Genomic DNA, 16,355 nt, shown 5'->3' with positions numbered 1-16,355 from the left:
GGGTCTGATTCTGTAACCTCCTGAATTTTCTTGAGGGGAAGGTGGCATCAGAAAGGGACACAAAAGAAAATGAGCAGAGCCTGAGTTTAGCCCAGGAAAAGAAACAGGCCTTTTGGAGGGAAAGGCAGCCTTTATAAGGTCTTGTAAAAGTTCAAGGGGTCTGTGCAAAATGACAGCTCCTTGTCTGAAGAGGTTTCATCGGAGGGCTACCCAGAGGCCCTCTTTCAGAGATTTTGTGTTTGGAATGAAACTCTTAGCTGGTGCCTTTCTGAGATGGGGTTAAGGAACTAGTGGGCCAAGAAGGTAACTTCTTGTAGTATGGAAGCTAGGGGCTGGGGTATGGAGCCAAGGAGCTCTGGCATCTTGTGATTGTTCCAGATTATTCTGAGGGAGAATCTGATAAGCCAGGGTGCTCTGGAGAAAGACAAGAGACGAAGGAAGTAGATAAGAGGCAGGAAGACCGAGACAGGAAAACTTGAAACACAGAAGTGGGATAGACAGAAGAAGAAAGACAGACATGGAGAACTTTTAGAAATAAACATATCCACAGAATGCGCACCCTCGATGATAACAGACACCGCTAATATTACTCTCGGGCAGACTTATGATGAATTGAACAGTGCTGTACAATGCACTTCCTATTTCATGATGTCCTCAGGTCCTGGTAACACTGCCTGTAGACTGGCCATGTGGATGGAAGGCCTACAGCACCAGCTGTTTGGGTCACATAATCAGAGACAATTGCTCTGGATCTCTGGGGAGCTAGAAGGGCCCAGGCCACGAGACAGCTCTCAGCCTGGTAAACCCCCCACTAACACCACCCTGGATTTCTCACAGTAGCCCCTGTTGGCCAGAGGACAAAGGTCAGGCCTTTTCCTTTCTCTACCCTCCACTGGCTGATGCAAATACCAAGTGTTCCGTTTTTCCTTGGGCCAAAAAGAGAGAAACTGTGAAAAACAGTGGTTAAGATCTTCGTGGGATCTCAAATTTCAAAAACATTCCCCAGAATGTCCATACATGGAAAGGATGCTTACTTCTTCTCACTCTAGATCCACAGAACTGATTTAAAAACATAAAAGAAATTAGCTAGGAAGGAAGTTAGGTGGATTTAATTTAGCCATTTAATTCCTAGAGCTAATTGGAAAACAAAACCAGGGATGTATTCAGGAACAAAGGGTCCTTTTAAATGTTAAATATATAACATTATTTCTTGTGCAAACTCTGGTGTGTGACTGAAATTCTTGGGGTCCCTGGAGACTAAGGAAAGTCAAGGAAGGTGCCCCTCATGCCAGCACACAGCTCCTTGCAAACTGACTCCTGTTTCAAAGCTGAGCTCTGAATTTAGTGGATACCACACTCATGTTTGTCTTTATATATGTTTAGTGTCAGAAACTACAAAAAACAATGGTACAGTTGTTATGTCACCAGCTGCTGCATTTTTAATTTAGTTTCTTAAAAAAAAAGAACAACAACAAACTTACCTCATCATAATTAATTCAACCAATCAGGTTAATTACTCCTCCAAGCTAGTGGAAACATAATATTGTTACTTGCTGGAGTTAATGGAGCTGACCCCACCTGCCTGTGAACCCCAAGCAAACTCAATGATGTGACTGATGCTTCTCAGCCAACGGAATGAATGGAGCGCACAGAGGAAGGAAGCAATTCTGTTCTGCCAGAGGCCGCGGCTCCACACCATCCCCTTCGCCTCAAACACAAAGCAAGAGTCAGACCTGCTAGACCTTCTGAGAAGGAAACTTATTCTAATTTAAAAGGGAGCCTCGCTGCTCATCTACCTGGAGGAACCCTCACTCAGTGAGAGGCTGGGCGCTTCATACGAATCATCTCATTGAATCTTTCCGATAACCCCTTAGGGTACGTTCTACAGTTGCACCCATTTTACACGTGAGGCTTGGAGCAGTTAGGTAACTTGGCTAAGGTGTCATGGCTGGGAAGTGGGGGGACTGAATATAAACCCAGGGGAGCCTGATGGCAGGGCTGAGCTCATAATCATATTATGTTACTTTTTTCATTTGATCGGCAGGTTTTAAAAAAACCATTTTATGTCGAGATTAAAAAAAAAAAGGTTTTTATGGAGGGAAAAGCAGCAAAAAGTAGATAAAGAAGACATCCTCCACAAACTGCTGCAGACTCATCTGCGTGGGCATGTATATAGTACACCTACCTTGGCTAACCTGGGGCAAGAATTTGCAATCTTCAAAGTCACGGTGAGGGGGCACCAGACTCTTATGGGAGAAGAGGGCACACATGCATATAATCAGGCACATGTGCTTTCTTTGAGCAGGTGCTCTTGGAAACATGGTGGTCAGTAGGGGACAGATCTGCCACGCCTATCCCATTAGCCCCGGGGACTCACTACCAAGGGAGAGAACTGGCTGGAGGAAGTCACATGCCAAGGTATGTACAGCTTTCATGAGATCAACAGTCCTTCCCAGGAATCCTTATATTGCCCTTGGTAACCACAACAGTGAAGCATGTAGGTGCTTCTTAACTTTTTCCGAGTTTACAATCTTCAAAAAATTCAGGAAGCTAGAAATTTCTTTACAAACACAGACTTCCACTATGGCCCTGAAACACTTTCCTGTCCTTTCAGTTAAGGGGATGGCTTCCCCCTGCTGGACTGTTAGGCCCTCAAAGGCATGGGCAGTGTCTTTTTTGTTGTTGTTGTTAAACATGCTTTTATATCAATGTATACTGTATACATTTTCAATTACCCATGTGTGGACTGTCTCCCAACATGGAGGTCAAAGTATACCCATTGGCTACAACGGGTTGACAAACTCCAAATCCAGCCTTGTTTTTGTATGGCTCTGGGCTAAGAATGGTTATTACACTTCTGAAGGTAAAACTGTTTTTAAAAATACCCCTTGGGTGAGAAGAGTTTTTTGATTTTGCCTCTTGACCTACAAAGCCTAAAATTTTTACTATCTGGCCCTCTACAGAAAAAATTTGCTGAACTTTGGTCTAAACATCCCTGGCAGCTCCGGGTTGTGCCGTTGTATGGGTGTATCCCCCAAACTCCTTGTAATATACTTATTTGTAATTCTATTGTAATTATTGAGTTCCTTCCACACAGATCTACTGCTGGTCCATCTTCCTGTGCCCAGCACAAAGCATCTGGCTCAGAACAAAGAAGGGACTCAAAACAACCTTGTTAAAGAAAGGAATTGTCCACACCGTTCTCACACTCATGGGTGCCTTTCCATATTGTATGTCACTATGGTTTGCCTCCCTGTGTCTCTTTATTACCAATTTCCTTGGGCTTCTCCTTATCCCATGTGCCACTTTCCCTCACCCCTTCTTTCTCTAAAATGTAGAATTGGGCATTGTTAAGTACTTAAAACTATTTCTTTTAAGCTCACGTTAGTTCCTGTAAAAATTTGTAGGTGCCAGGCATTTGTTTAGGTGCTGAGAATTCAAACATAAAGAAGCTATAACTCTGGCCCTTGATGAGCCTGCAGTCTAGAGACAAGACCAACGCATTTTGTTTGGAGGCTAATTTAAACAAATTAGAACAGCAAAATAGCAAAATCTATATTTTTCTCTTTTAAAACAACTGAATTATTTCATATTATTATGTGACTTTTAAATGATTTCCCTTGATGTCACTGTCACTTGATTGGAAGGTGGTTCCCAATTCTGGATAAGGAAATGCAAATTAATTTTATATATGATTCCACAGGCATGACTAGGAAGGAAGGTCTTTGGTTAAGACAGAATACATTTTGAAACTAAAGGGGGCACCTACTGGATTAGAATCTTACTTGAGACAAAGCGATTTACACATTCATGTTATTCTTCCCTTCCATTAGCCAAAATAGCCCCCAGGCCCCCAAAACAACACAAAACAAAACTAACAACAATAACAGAATCGAGGAGACAGAAATCATGACACATACATGTAGGCCATACATATCCATTTGTACACAGGTTAGCTAAATTCTAAAACGGGTAATCTCAATGTTCTTCCAGTTACATTAACACTTATTGCTAATCTTCAATAAGTTTTGGGGGGCCTCCCTGGTGGCGCAGTGGTTGAGAGTCCGCCTGCCGATGCAGGGGATACGGGTTCGTGCCCCGGTCTGGGAGGATCCCATATACCGCGGAGCGGCTGGGCCCGTGAGCCATGGCTGCTGAGCCTGTGCATCCGGAGCCTGTGCTCCGCAACGGGAGAGGCCACAACAGTGAGAGGCCCGCGTACCACAAAAAAAAAAAAAAAAAAAAAAAAAAAAAAAAATAAGTTTTGGGGATCAGCAGATGCTGACACGTTATTCACCTAATGTTGATGATCATTTCCTGCTTATATCATTTGATACTAGCTTTGATGCTCTGGTTGTTGTCAAGACTAGAGGGTAACGTATCTTATAACCAGTGATTAGTTAAAACCGAGAAGCACACATACAAGTATACGCTCACATCCAGCTAGCTGTAATTCTTGGTGTGTATCTGAGCAGTGGCGGGGTGTCAGCTACCCACAGTCTGGAATACTGACATACACATATACACATGCACACATGTATGTACAGGACAGGCACACGCAGCTGCTGCAGCAACCTCATTTGGGACTGATCCTCTCCCTCTTGCTTTGAAACCATGTTGGTGAGACCTGCGTCCCCCTGGTGGTCCTATTTTCTCTCTGATCGGGTGTGAGGTCTAACCTTCTCTCCGACTGCTTGGCCCTGCCACGGGGGACTCCAGACCTTCCACGGTTCTGGCCACGCTCCCGGTGGCGGCAGCCGACTCGTCTTGCCACCCCGCGCCGTTCGCCGACTCCGGCTCCAGCTCCGGGCTCTGCACCGAGTCGGGCACCGACTCGAAGGCGCTGTTCTCCTCCTCCTCGTCGTCATCCTGGGAGGAGAAGACGGTGCTCTCGGAGATCTTGGCGCTGTCCACGGAGGAGAAGCGGGTGTGGCTGGCGAACCTGCTGCCGTTGTAGCAGGAGGGGCTGTAGCAGGAGGCGCTGTAGCACGAGCTGCTGTAGCAAGAGCTGCTGTAGCACGACGTGCTGTAGCACGAGGTGCTGTAGCACGAGGGGCTGCAGCAGGATGCGTCGCAGCCCTCGCAGCTGTGGTCCCCGCCCTGCCGCGGGCTGGAGTCGCTCTCGCTCCCCGTGCTGGGGAGCGTGTCGCCACCTGGCACCGAGCCGTTGGCCAAGCCCGAGTGGCCCGGGGGCGCCGTGCCTGGAGTGGCCCCCTCGGGGGCCTCTCCATCCTCTTCCAGGGGAGGAGGCTCGGCGGCGACCGTGTCCACCTCGCTGAGCGCCTCCTTCTCCGAGGCATCCTTGAGGGTGGCCTCCTCCTCCGCGCCATCGTCGTCTGCGCTGCCGCCCTGCGCAGAGGGCAGGCTGTGCAGCAGCGTGTGGATGCGGATGTAGTGGGTCCGAGGCGTCTCGGGCTCCCCGCAGGCGGACGCGATCACCGTCTCCAGCTCGGACACAGGCAGGGAGCACGGCCTGCTTTTCCTCTTCACCGAAGCCCGCAGCTGCAGCCTGTCCTCCCCCTGCCCCAGGGCAGACGCGTCCCCCTCCTCCTCCTGCCCCCCAGCCCGGCTCTCTGTCGCCGCCTCCTGGGCCACTGGCTCCCCGGGGCTGCCCGGGGCTCCACCGTCCTCTAGCAGCCCGGGTAGGGCCGCCTCCCCACCCAGGTCCAGCCGCTCGGCCAGTTCTTCCGCGCTCAGGGCGGGCTCCGTGTCCTCTGGCCAGGGGGCCAGAAGCTCCCCAGCCCCCTCAGGCCTCACACAGACCGTGCCATCATCTCCTGCCTCCGTGGTACCTGCGGCGGCCTCAACCGGATTGGCAAGCTCCAGGCTCTCATTCCCTGCAGGGCCCACCGCGCTGTCCTGGGTCAGCTGCTCCGGCCTTGAGGTCCCCGAGGGCTCTGGTGCATTAGTGCAAGGGGGCTCCCCACGGCTGCTTGCCACCAGGCTATTCATGGGGCTGTCCTGAATTTCTGCAGACTCAGGTTCGGTACTCAGGGAAATCTCCTCATCATCTGCGGACAAGAAGAAAATGTCACTGTAGTGTTAGTCTGCTCTGGGGGACTGAGCCATCCTAGGGATTTCTGCCTTAGGATATTGGATGTAGGGGTTGATGAGGGTTTCCCATTGGCCAAAGCTCTGCTAAAAATACTGCAAGAAGGAGTTCTCCTTATGTTAAGGACAACTTGCAGTCAGGATATATTTGAGAACTCTGTTTCAAGGAACTTCATTTTTTGGTTAAAATGCCCAAAGCCTAGCATTACCCCAGTTCTGGGCACATAAATGTTTGCTCCATGGAAGACCTCAGAGATGGGGGGCACGGTTTATAGTTCCTTGCTGGCTCCAGGCAGGACTAATTATACTGGTTCAGAGTGTTTACTATGGCTGGGTCCCCCAGGGTGGCAGAATGGGGTTCTTAGGTGACCAGAGAGAAGGAAAGGCCAATGATGGGAGCAATCACAGTCATTCAGTGGCTCAGACGGGAAGGTTTCCAACATATGGAGGTTCCTGCAGTGGAAGATAAACCAGGTCTCCATACCAAGCACCCACTCAAGGAGTAGCGAGCATGGTTTACCTCTACCTTCCCCCACTTGCTCTACTGCATCTACATAGGAATTCCCATTTCAAGCCCTAGTGCTATTCACTCATCGAAGAAAAGCAATCTCTCTGGTGCACTGTAAAGCTGTCCTTACTGAAGGAAGAGTCAGTTTTATCCTCAGAATGTAGAAAATGCTGGATTTGAAAGGACGAAAGAGTCAAGTGTTTTCTTACAATCTGCTTTGTATATTGGGCATAGAAAAGTGCAACTTTTGTTTGATGAGGGGACAGTGATAAACTTCAGACCCTGAATTCTCAAAAGCTTTATTAGCTTGAATGGCAACCTATACATGTGGCCCAGGAGGACCAGACAGTTCTCAGTGTGATCTACACTTACGAGGGGGGTTGTAGGAGAAGAGCAAGAGGGGAATTAAGAGGCATCTCATCATTCTTATTTGGAGATACGTTTTGGCCTGAAAAACTGAACACGGGATGCTTCTCAAGTTTTCTGTCCAACTTATAGTTTCCATTTTTCTTGCGATATTGTAAAAATCCACTGGGTAATTACAGTTCAACACTATGACATGTGTCACATTCATTCACTCACTCGTGTATGTAATGATTCAATATCTATTGAGCAAGTCCTATGTGGACGCTGGGAGTAAAATGATAAATTAGACATGGCTCCGTACCCACGTTGGCCTCTTTGTCAATTCCCACCCGAGTACCTAACCCTCTACCTTTGGGTCACCAAATGAAGAGGAGCCTCTCAATCAAGGGGACAGCAGAGACTTCCCTGGTAGTCCACTGGTTAGGACTCTGCGCTTCCACTGCAGGGGGCCCGGGTTTGATCCCTGGTCGGGGAACTAAGATCCCACGAGCCATGTGGTGTGGCCAAAAAACAAAAATAAAAAACATAAAAAGGGGGGCAGCAACCTGGCTTCCAGAACAGATCACTGGCTTCTAGGCCTCAAATGGAGAAGACAGATAGAGAACCACAAAACCTAGGACATGTCTGGAGAGAACCATGGTTATTGTATTTTGGGGAAAGGAACCATGCTATGACACTCGGCTAGGACAACACATGAAAGTACATGCTGAAAATACCTGGGTGGATGGAGGAAGTGATCTCAAATCGGAATTGCAGTTGTCCACTCACATGATCTGTTGGAAGCCTGCGGCCAAGTGTGTAGCTGACCACCCTGTCCCTAGAAGGAAATAAGCACCGTCACAGATCTGGTCAATACCTGTCCTCCTAAAGACCACGCAGCGTGCTTGCTGTGTCAGTGGGTGAAGCAGCCAAGCCCAGGGAGGCCCTGCTATTAGGAGGTGGTGATCTGCTCGGGTACATACGAGATGGTCCTAAGGGAAAGATGGGAAAGTGCATCTGCTCAACAGCAATGAAAACCTTCAAGAAAATCCTTATCGAATACTCCTAAGCAGGGATCAGTAAACTACAGCCCATGGGCCAAATCTGGCCCATCACTTGTTTTCATAAGGCCATGAGCTTTTTACATTTTTAAATAGTTGGAAAAGAAAGCAAAAGAAGAGTAGTATTTTGTGACATGAAAATGATACGAAATTCAAATTTCAGTTTCCATAAATAAAAGTTTTATTAGAATGCAACCTTGCTTATTATTAAGTTTACTTCTTGTCTGGGCTGGCTTCATGCTACAATGGCAGAGCTGAATAGTTGGGACAGAAACCATATGGCTTATACAGCCTGAAACATTTACTATCTGGCTCCTTATAGAAAGTTTGCCAACCTGTGTTCTAGAGAAAAAAAAGAAAAGGTATGGATATCCTTTGCTTGCTTTTCCTGTGCAGGCTGATATTTCCCAAATATGCCCTTAATAATAGACAGTGCCAGCAGCAGATGCGTGTCTTGCGATATCTATCTATCTATATCTAATATCTATGGAAGGATGCTGTCCTGGTTACCAGGGACCCTGTGGAGTGGTTCAGAAAGGGACCTGCTGCAGAATGGAGCAAAGCAAGCCTTGTGGTCTGGGTCCACTGGCCCATGACCTCTGATTACACCAACTCCAGGGTCCCACAGAGAGACTCTGAAACTCTACCCTGGACTCTGGCACCATTCCTTCTTCCTACTCAAGGCAATTTTTAATTACTAGGAAGACAATTATGCAGGGAGAAATCAACCTGAAACTTTGCTATTATAGTTTCATCAACAATGCAGCTTCAGCAGAGCACATGGTCCCCTACCTTCGCCTAAATAGGAAGAGTGATTACCTTGGGATATTCAGAAATGAACAAATCTACTCTATCCAATAATAACAAAGACATATTCCCAAACCAGTTGTTACTTAGATAATTTTGTATTCACTCCATTTATTCATTTGTGACATTCAAATAAAAAGATAAGTCACTGGCTGGTAGTGTTTTAATGTTTCTTCCTAGAAAGCACCAGCATTATGAAACAATATATATCCCAGTGATCCACTGACTTAGTATTTCTATTTGGGAAGCCCTGGTTTCATGATTGGAGTTTCTAGGAAGCCCATTAAATAAAGCATTATCTGCAGGGAAAATAGAATGAGCTACAATATTGACATGGTCCTTGGTCAATATTATGAGGTAGGTCTACTATGACCATAAGAGATCCTGAACCCCACACCTCGTTGGAATCAGAGGAGGCCTAAAGACCATCAGACAGTGAGACAAAAATTAAATCGATCATGCATTGTATTTGTTTTCCATGTTTTTCTTTCCTTTGCTTTTCACTCACTTTGTCAACAAATATTTTTTGAGCCTCTCCCATGTAAAAAGTGCTGCTGGTGATACACAGCAGGTAAAGCCTACCGCTGCCTTTAAATAGCTTACATCCAGCTGGGGGCATGAGGCAGGACCATCACATAAAGGGCTCAAGGCAGCGGTGATATTTCCAATGTGAGGCTGAGGCAGGCACGGGTAGAGGACTTGAGGGAGGCAGACAGCCAGGCAGAGAGCTGAGGGCTGCCATGTTACAGGCCAAGGGATTGAGGGAGCTTTCTCAGCTTTATTTTAGAAAAAAATTTTTTTTTTGGCCGCACAGCACGGCATGGGGGGTCTTAGTTCCCCAACCAGGGATGGAACCCACGCCCTCTGCAGTGGAAGCGTGGAGTCCTAACCACTGGACGGCCCAGGAAGTCCCATGAGCTGCCTTTATTTTAAAAGGCATACAGTTTGCTATTTTAAAAATGAACAGATTGGAATCATTTAGTCCCTATGTGCCACAGACAGCTTTACGTTCTTTAGGTATATTTTTGTTTGTTTGAGTGGAAAATGCAAACACCTTGTTTGACACACAACGGTAGCTTCGTAAATGTCAACTCCCTTTGGCTTGAGAATTAACACGTGTCTATGTGCACACAGCTGCACACACGCTATCAGGTTCTGATTACATGTCCTTATGATAACTGTGAGTGATTCCAAAGTCCTTCTGAAAATCCAAAGAGCTTTAAATTAAGACCCTTGGAAATTCTGCATAATTTTCCTCATTCCTTTGATATCATTCTAAGTATTGCATTGAGGCATATCTATGACCAGAGAGTCAGTGTTTTCAAATATAGTTGCCATTACCTATGGAAATACATATTATGTACAAGGATTTTATCTGGTCAGAGTTTAATAAGAACCCTGAATGGACACGAATGTAGAAGATACAAAACGCAGAAACATATTCTCATATACAACTGAACTATGCAAGCAACATAATTGTGATTGCACCATAAGGATTCACGCTTTTAAAGTTTCATACATATTATCTAGCATCTTCTATAAATACTAGTGTTTTCTAAGGCACTCTGGTCTAGTAACCCAGCATTTCATCTTGTTATGGAAATGTCACAAATGATTAAATCCTACACACAAGACAGGCATATGAATGAAATGTTATCCTTTGTAGTAAAACAAATTTTAATTTCTATCTGTACAGGAAAAAATGCTGCATTAAGGGCTTTTTTCACTATAGTGTCTTAGGAATTTTTACTCTCTTGCATAAGTAACCAGTGGTATGCAAACTAGGGGAAAGGGAAGGGTCTGTTTAATTAAATGTTGTAGCTCAACAACATAATTAATGGGAGAAGCCAAGGAAATACAGCAACACCTTTTCAGTTCAAGTCTCTATGAGACTGTATTGTTGCCTCCCTTGGGCCTGGCCTGCTGGCTGTTGCCTAGTGATACTGAGCTCTTGGTTAAGGTTTACCCTATGGCATGTCTTTCCAGGAGTCTCTGAACGGGCATCGACAGCTTTCCCAAGAAGCGCTTGATGATGGGGCGGCTCTTGGCAAACTTGTCCTTCACCTCAATTTCCAGCACATCAGTGGGCAAGGACACAAAGCTGAATTGCTGCAATGAAAACACATGTGGCATCAATTAATTGCAAGGTGAGAGAGCTGGCCAGTCCCCAGTCCATCTGCTTTGAATGCTGTCATTGTCAAACACCCCAGCAGCAATATCTCTCTCTCTCTATCTATCTATCTATCTATCTATCTCAACCTATCTCTATCTATCTATCTCAAGGTTTTAGAAATGCTGCGAACCCTGTTTATTCAATAAATGAATAATGGTCACAATGAGATGTCTTCTCAGTGCTTAAAAATAAGGTCCTTTTCTTTTTTTTTTTTTTTTTTTGGCCACTTGGCTTGCAGGATCTTAGTTCCCTGACCAGGGATCGAACCCGTGCCCCCCTGCAGTGGAAGTGCGGAGTTCTAATCACTGGACTGCCAGGGAATTCCCTAAAAATAAGGTTATTCTTGGAGATTCAAATAATAAAATCAACTCACTTTAAAGGGAAAGAATGCTACCCAGGCCTCACCATACTTGACTGAAGGTATCAACATACTTAAAGAAAGAACAAGCAAAACTCACCTATAATTAAGGAAATGCACTTCAAATCAACAATGCAATAACTTTTTTTTCATGATTATAATGGCAGAGATTTTTAAAAGTTTGATCATACACTGCCTTCTGGAAAGTGGGAAGGGACAAGAACTCTCACACTGTATTGATGGAAATGCAAATTGATTGGACCCTTGGGAAGGGAACTGGTAATAATTTTTGGCAGTTAAACTACAAATTCCCTTCAACCCAGAATTCTACTTCTAGGAATTTCCCCTCTGGATTAACTTGTACAAGTGTTCAAAATACATATTTTTTATAAGAATGTTCAATAGAGCATTATTAACAATTACAAAAGGCTGGAAAGATTTAAAGTACTCCTACCAATAGGAAACCAGCTAAATGAAGGATGGTAAATTTTTGAAACAGAGAACTCTTTTGTCATTCAAAAGAAATAGGTAAATAAATATGTTCGGACATGAAATGATACCTGACAAATTAAGTGAAAAAAGGCAAGATGTAGAAAAATGTGAAGAGTGGGATTCTGTTTGTATTTTGAATTGCAGAGAAAATGCCTGGAGGGTACAATCCAAACTGAACTTGAGGATGTGGGCTCATGGTGGGGTTGGTGGGGAGAGAAAGCAGATCTTTTTCCTTCTGTTGTAAACTGTTCATTTTTTAAATAGCATACTGTAGGGCTTTTAAAATAAAGGCGACGACAATTAAAGGCAGACTGTTATCATCAGAAGTTGGCTTGGCTATCAATAAGTGTAGAAAAGGAGAGAGAGGAAAATATTTTCATTGCCCAGCTCAGACTCTCTGGGAGGGGGGAGGTGATTAAAAGTTATATAACCTTAATTGAGGGTTGTGAAACAGCTGAAATATATAACTATTTTCTTTTATTCTGATTAATTCCTAACAGCATTCTTTTCACTTCAGTTGATTTCTAATTTCAGAGGTTAAATAGGTCAGGCATACCAATGTTAATATCCCCTTCATACCAGTCAGTATGGGCTGGGGTATGCTGCAGTAACCACCCAATTCCACATCTCAGTGATGTATGGTAGCAAAGTTTTTTCCTTGCTCACACTGTCATTGTGGGCTGGCAGAGGGTTCTGCTCATCAGTCACTCAGGGAGCCAGACTGATGGAGCAGACACACTCTCTAACACTGCCAGCCACAGTGACAGCAGGAAAGAGAACTCTGGACGGTTTTCCTCCTGCAAATAAGTATTCACTTTCAAACCCAAGTCTTCATCACAACTAGACACACCCCCCAGCCACCCATAGGGAATAGGAAGTATGATCCTACCATATGTCTGGGAGATAGAGAACAGAAATATTTGGCAAACAGCAATAATGGCTTCCACTCCCTCTCTCCATATGGTGCGTCTATAGTTTCCTTTACAAATTAGTTTTACTTAATAGCCATATATTTTCTAAGAACCAATCACTTTTGGTACTGACAAAACTGAATTTACGGACATGCTAAGCTTGAGGATCAAACCCAGGAATTGGTTTGATTCTCCTCTAAGAAGGCCTGTGATCATCCAGCATCCCTAACTATCTCGGGTCCCAAACTTCCATTTCTTCTGCCTAGTAATTCCATTCTGAAGTGTACTATAATGGATCTCCTAACCTAAATGCTCAACCATAGGCTAGGCACATTGTAGTATATGTATATGACAGAATAGTTTCTAATTTTCTAAATTACAATAATTTATATTATGATTATACCTAAATATACAATTACAATGATAACACATTAAATGACAATAAGATAGAAAATGCTTATTTTCCAATGCTAACTGACAAGAGCAAGGAACATGTAGCTCATGATCACAATAATGTGAATGAAATGAATAGAAAAAAGACTGGAAAGAATTACAACAAATTTCAACAGCAGTTGCTTTACTAAGTAAGATTATGTCCCCCACCCATTTCTTTCTGTGATGGACATGTATTATTTTTATAATGAAAAACGTAACCACCTTTATTAAAACAAGAGTATTTCTGGCGCTAGCAGCCTGCACAGGACATGAAAGTCAGCTTACTAAAACGTTCTCTGAAACTTGGTGGTAAATCCTGAGTTCTTTTCCTCCCTCCACAAAGATTTCCTTCTCAGCCTCTCTTCACAAATCCACCCCTTCATGGCTGGCATCAACCACTCCCCACCAGGCCCTTACTTCCATGCCATGGTTACTGGAGTCCATGTAAACTTCAAGCTAGGTCAGGTTCTTCTTTTTTTAAAAATTTTTTTATTGGAGTATAGTTGACTTACAATGTTGTGTTAGTTTCAGGTGTACAGCAAAGTGAATCAGTTATATATCTATATCTATATCTAATCTATCTATATCTATACTATATCTATATCTATATCTCCATTCTCTTTCAGATTCTTTTCCCATATAGGTTACTACAGAACATGAGTAGAGTTCCCTGTGCTATACAGGTCAGGTTCTTTTAAGAACCAGTGAGCAGCTCTAAAAATATAAAAGTCTGCCTATTCCTGAGCAAGCTATTTGCACCTGAGTCTGAGGCCAGGGTGATGAATTTTGTCTGGCTGCTGACCTGGCTCTTACTTTGCGCCCCTGAAGAACTTGCGGAGTGAGGTGGACTTGGCTTCTTTTCCTAGATCTGCATATCTAAGTTCTTGACTTTCTCATGCATGGCCTCACTGAACCTCAGCATCTTCAACCATAGACTAGGAAAAGAAGGTTCCTGTTGTGTAAGATTAAACGGCATCTTTTCCTCTCCATTCCTGGTCTATCCAGATTCTACCTGCCTCATCCTCTAATATTTCCTTCTCCTTTTGGCTCTTTAATTATTGGACTTCTTTCAAATCTACGACCTTATTTCAGCTGGACCTTAACCACCAGTAAGTCTATACAAGTGTTGTAGTATCCGTAAGCCAGGTTCAAATGCCTAGACACAGACAAAAGCTACAGGTCTCCTACTACTAATGCCCACTCTGTCTTTCTATCCAGAGAAATGGCCTGGTTAATGGTCAAAAGAAAAATCTGTGAACTATATCTGCAAAGGATTAAAAAAAAAGATGCATTACTGATCCAAGCCCCCGCTCTTGGTGGAATTCTGTCACCTTGCATCCTAGTTCACCTGTGAAAGAAACCAATGTGGCAAATGAAAAAGCCAATCCTGGATCCTTAGGGATTGGAAGTCTGGCCATTTCCCACTTCATCCTCCTCCTCTTGCTTGAGAGCATCTAAGGGTAACTGTACTCCATGCTTGGACCAATCAATCAATAAATGGCTCCTTATCTCTGCATAAGTCATGAAACTATCCTAGATAAAGGAACTCCTGGTGTCTTGAGGGTCAGAGAGTAAAGTTCCATAAGTCACCTTTCCATTAGAACATTAAATTCTGAATTCTCTTTCTTGGCTGCACTTGAGGAACCAACTGTCAGACCTCTTATAATTGGCAACACTGGCAGGAAGAAAGCTGTACAAGGCCCAATGCCAGGGCATGAGCTGGAATGACACATACAGTATTCTTACAGCATCAAGCCTCCTTTTGGTTTTGTTTCAGCACAGGTTGTGGGACTCTTACTTTTGTTTTGGGCCATTGGTACTTAGCCCTGGCTCCCATTAGAATCATCTGGGGGAGCTTTAACAAAAATACCCATTACTGGATCCCATCCTTGACTAATTAAATTAGATTCCTTTGGGGGTAGAGCTGGGCACTGGTAGTGTTTCTAGCTTCCCAGGTTACTCTACCATGCAACCAGAGTGGAGAATCACAGTTCCCACAGTAATAATCCATTTTAACATAGAATAATCTCATTGCTATAAAAATATTTCTTAGATCAAATCTAAATCTTCCTCTGTGGCCTGAATATTTAGCCCAGTGATTCATAACATATTCTTCAAATCCCAGCTTAGTAGTACTATTAAATGTAATAATATTTATTTTTTAATAATAATATTTAATAATATTTAGTTTTTTGGTCTTGGCATTCTTATTAATAGCAGTAGATGGTAGTGGGCCTCTATCCAATAGATGCCAGTAATACCCCTCTAGTTGTGACAACCAAAAATGACTCCAATTATTGCTCAATGTCTCCTGGGGGCAAAACTGCCCTTGTTGAGAACCACCGATGTAGGCCTACCTTCTTCAATTTTCCACAGAGATGTTAGACTAGTGTTGCAATATATGGGGGTATCTATTTATTTTGGTTTGCATTGTTACTCAATAGGCCACTTACAGAAATAAGATGCTTTATTTATTTATTATATTCTATCTTGCTTCAGAAAAGACATGGGGTAGATCTTCTATAAACAGAATTTCCATAAACTGAACTTACTGAAATAAAAACAAAGTAGAGAACCAAAAGAAATATTAAATTGGAAATTATGTTAAACTATGGCAGCAGTTCCTTAATGGGCAAGTGAGGCAGAGATCAGGAGAATGTTGGTCATAAAGCAGACAGTGGCTCAGAAGAAGGGAAGGGTTACTTATTCACTCAAAAACACCTCCTGAGCACTGACTCTGAGCTGGGTGCTGGTGACATGACCACGTCCCTACGAGCTTGCAGTCTTATGCTGCAGGTAGACAATGACAAAACAGAAAGTTCCATGGTAAGAGTCCCCAAAGGCTCAGCCTGATGGACAGGTACAGAGAAGGGGTGGCAATGTTGGTGGGGAGAAGGCTAATGAACAGGTAGAGACAACTTCCCAGAGGAGGCGATGCCTTAACTAGGTCATAACAGTTAAGTGGGCATCAGCTGGATGAAGAAGGTGTGGGAAGAACATTCCAGGGAGAGAGGACACTATTGGCAAAAGGCTGAAGTTCACAGAGTGCACGGGTCCCTTTGGGACATGTGGGTGCCTCACTGTGTCTGGATCATAGAAGGGGTCAAGTTATGAGAGGAAACTGGATAGATAAGCAGGATCCAGCTCACAAACAGCTTCCTGGACAGAGCCTAGACTTATCCCAAAGGCATCTGGGAACAATGGAACTGAATTA

At 44.1% G+C, this 16,355-nt stretch overlaps 1 protein-coding gene across 3 annotated transcripts in view; it reads right to left on the bottom strand.

Moving 5' to 3' along the window:
- Nucleotides 1–16,355, bottom strand: part of HECW1 (HECT, C2 and WW domain containing E3 ubiquitin protein ligase 1) — a gene marked incomplete at both ends in the record, with an annotated part of 620,984 nt that overhangs the window by 103,068 nt on the left and 501,561 nt on the right. For all 3 annotated transcript variants that reach the window (XM_079711607.1, XM_079711606.1, XM_079711608.1), the window contains 3 exons: nucleotides 4,680–6,011; nucleotides 7,642–7,742; nucleotides 10,739–10,881. In XM_079711607.1, the coding sequence (XP_079567733.1) occupies nucleotides 4,680–6,011; nucleotides 7,642–7,742; nucleotides 10,739–10,881 (1,576 nt within the window). The remainder of the gene's footprint in view (nucleotides 1–4,679; nucleotides 6,012–7,641; nucleotides 7,743–10,738; nucleotides 10,882–16,355) is intronic.

Source organism: Hyperoodon ampullatus (assembly GCF_949752795.1).
Source record: "Hyperoodon ampullatus genome assembly, chromosome: 9".
NCBI classification, from domain to species: Eukaryota; Metazoa; Chordata; class Mammalia; order Artiodactyla; family Ziphiidae; genus Hyperoodon; species Hyperoodon ampullatus.
This window is presented reverse-complemented; position numbering and strand designations above follow the sequence as displayed.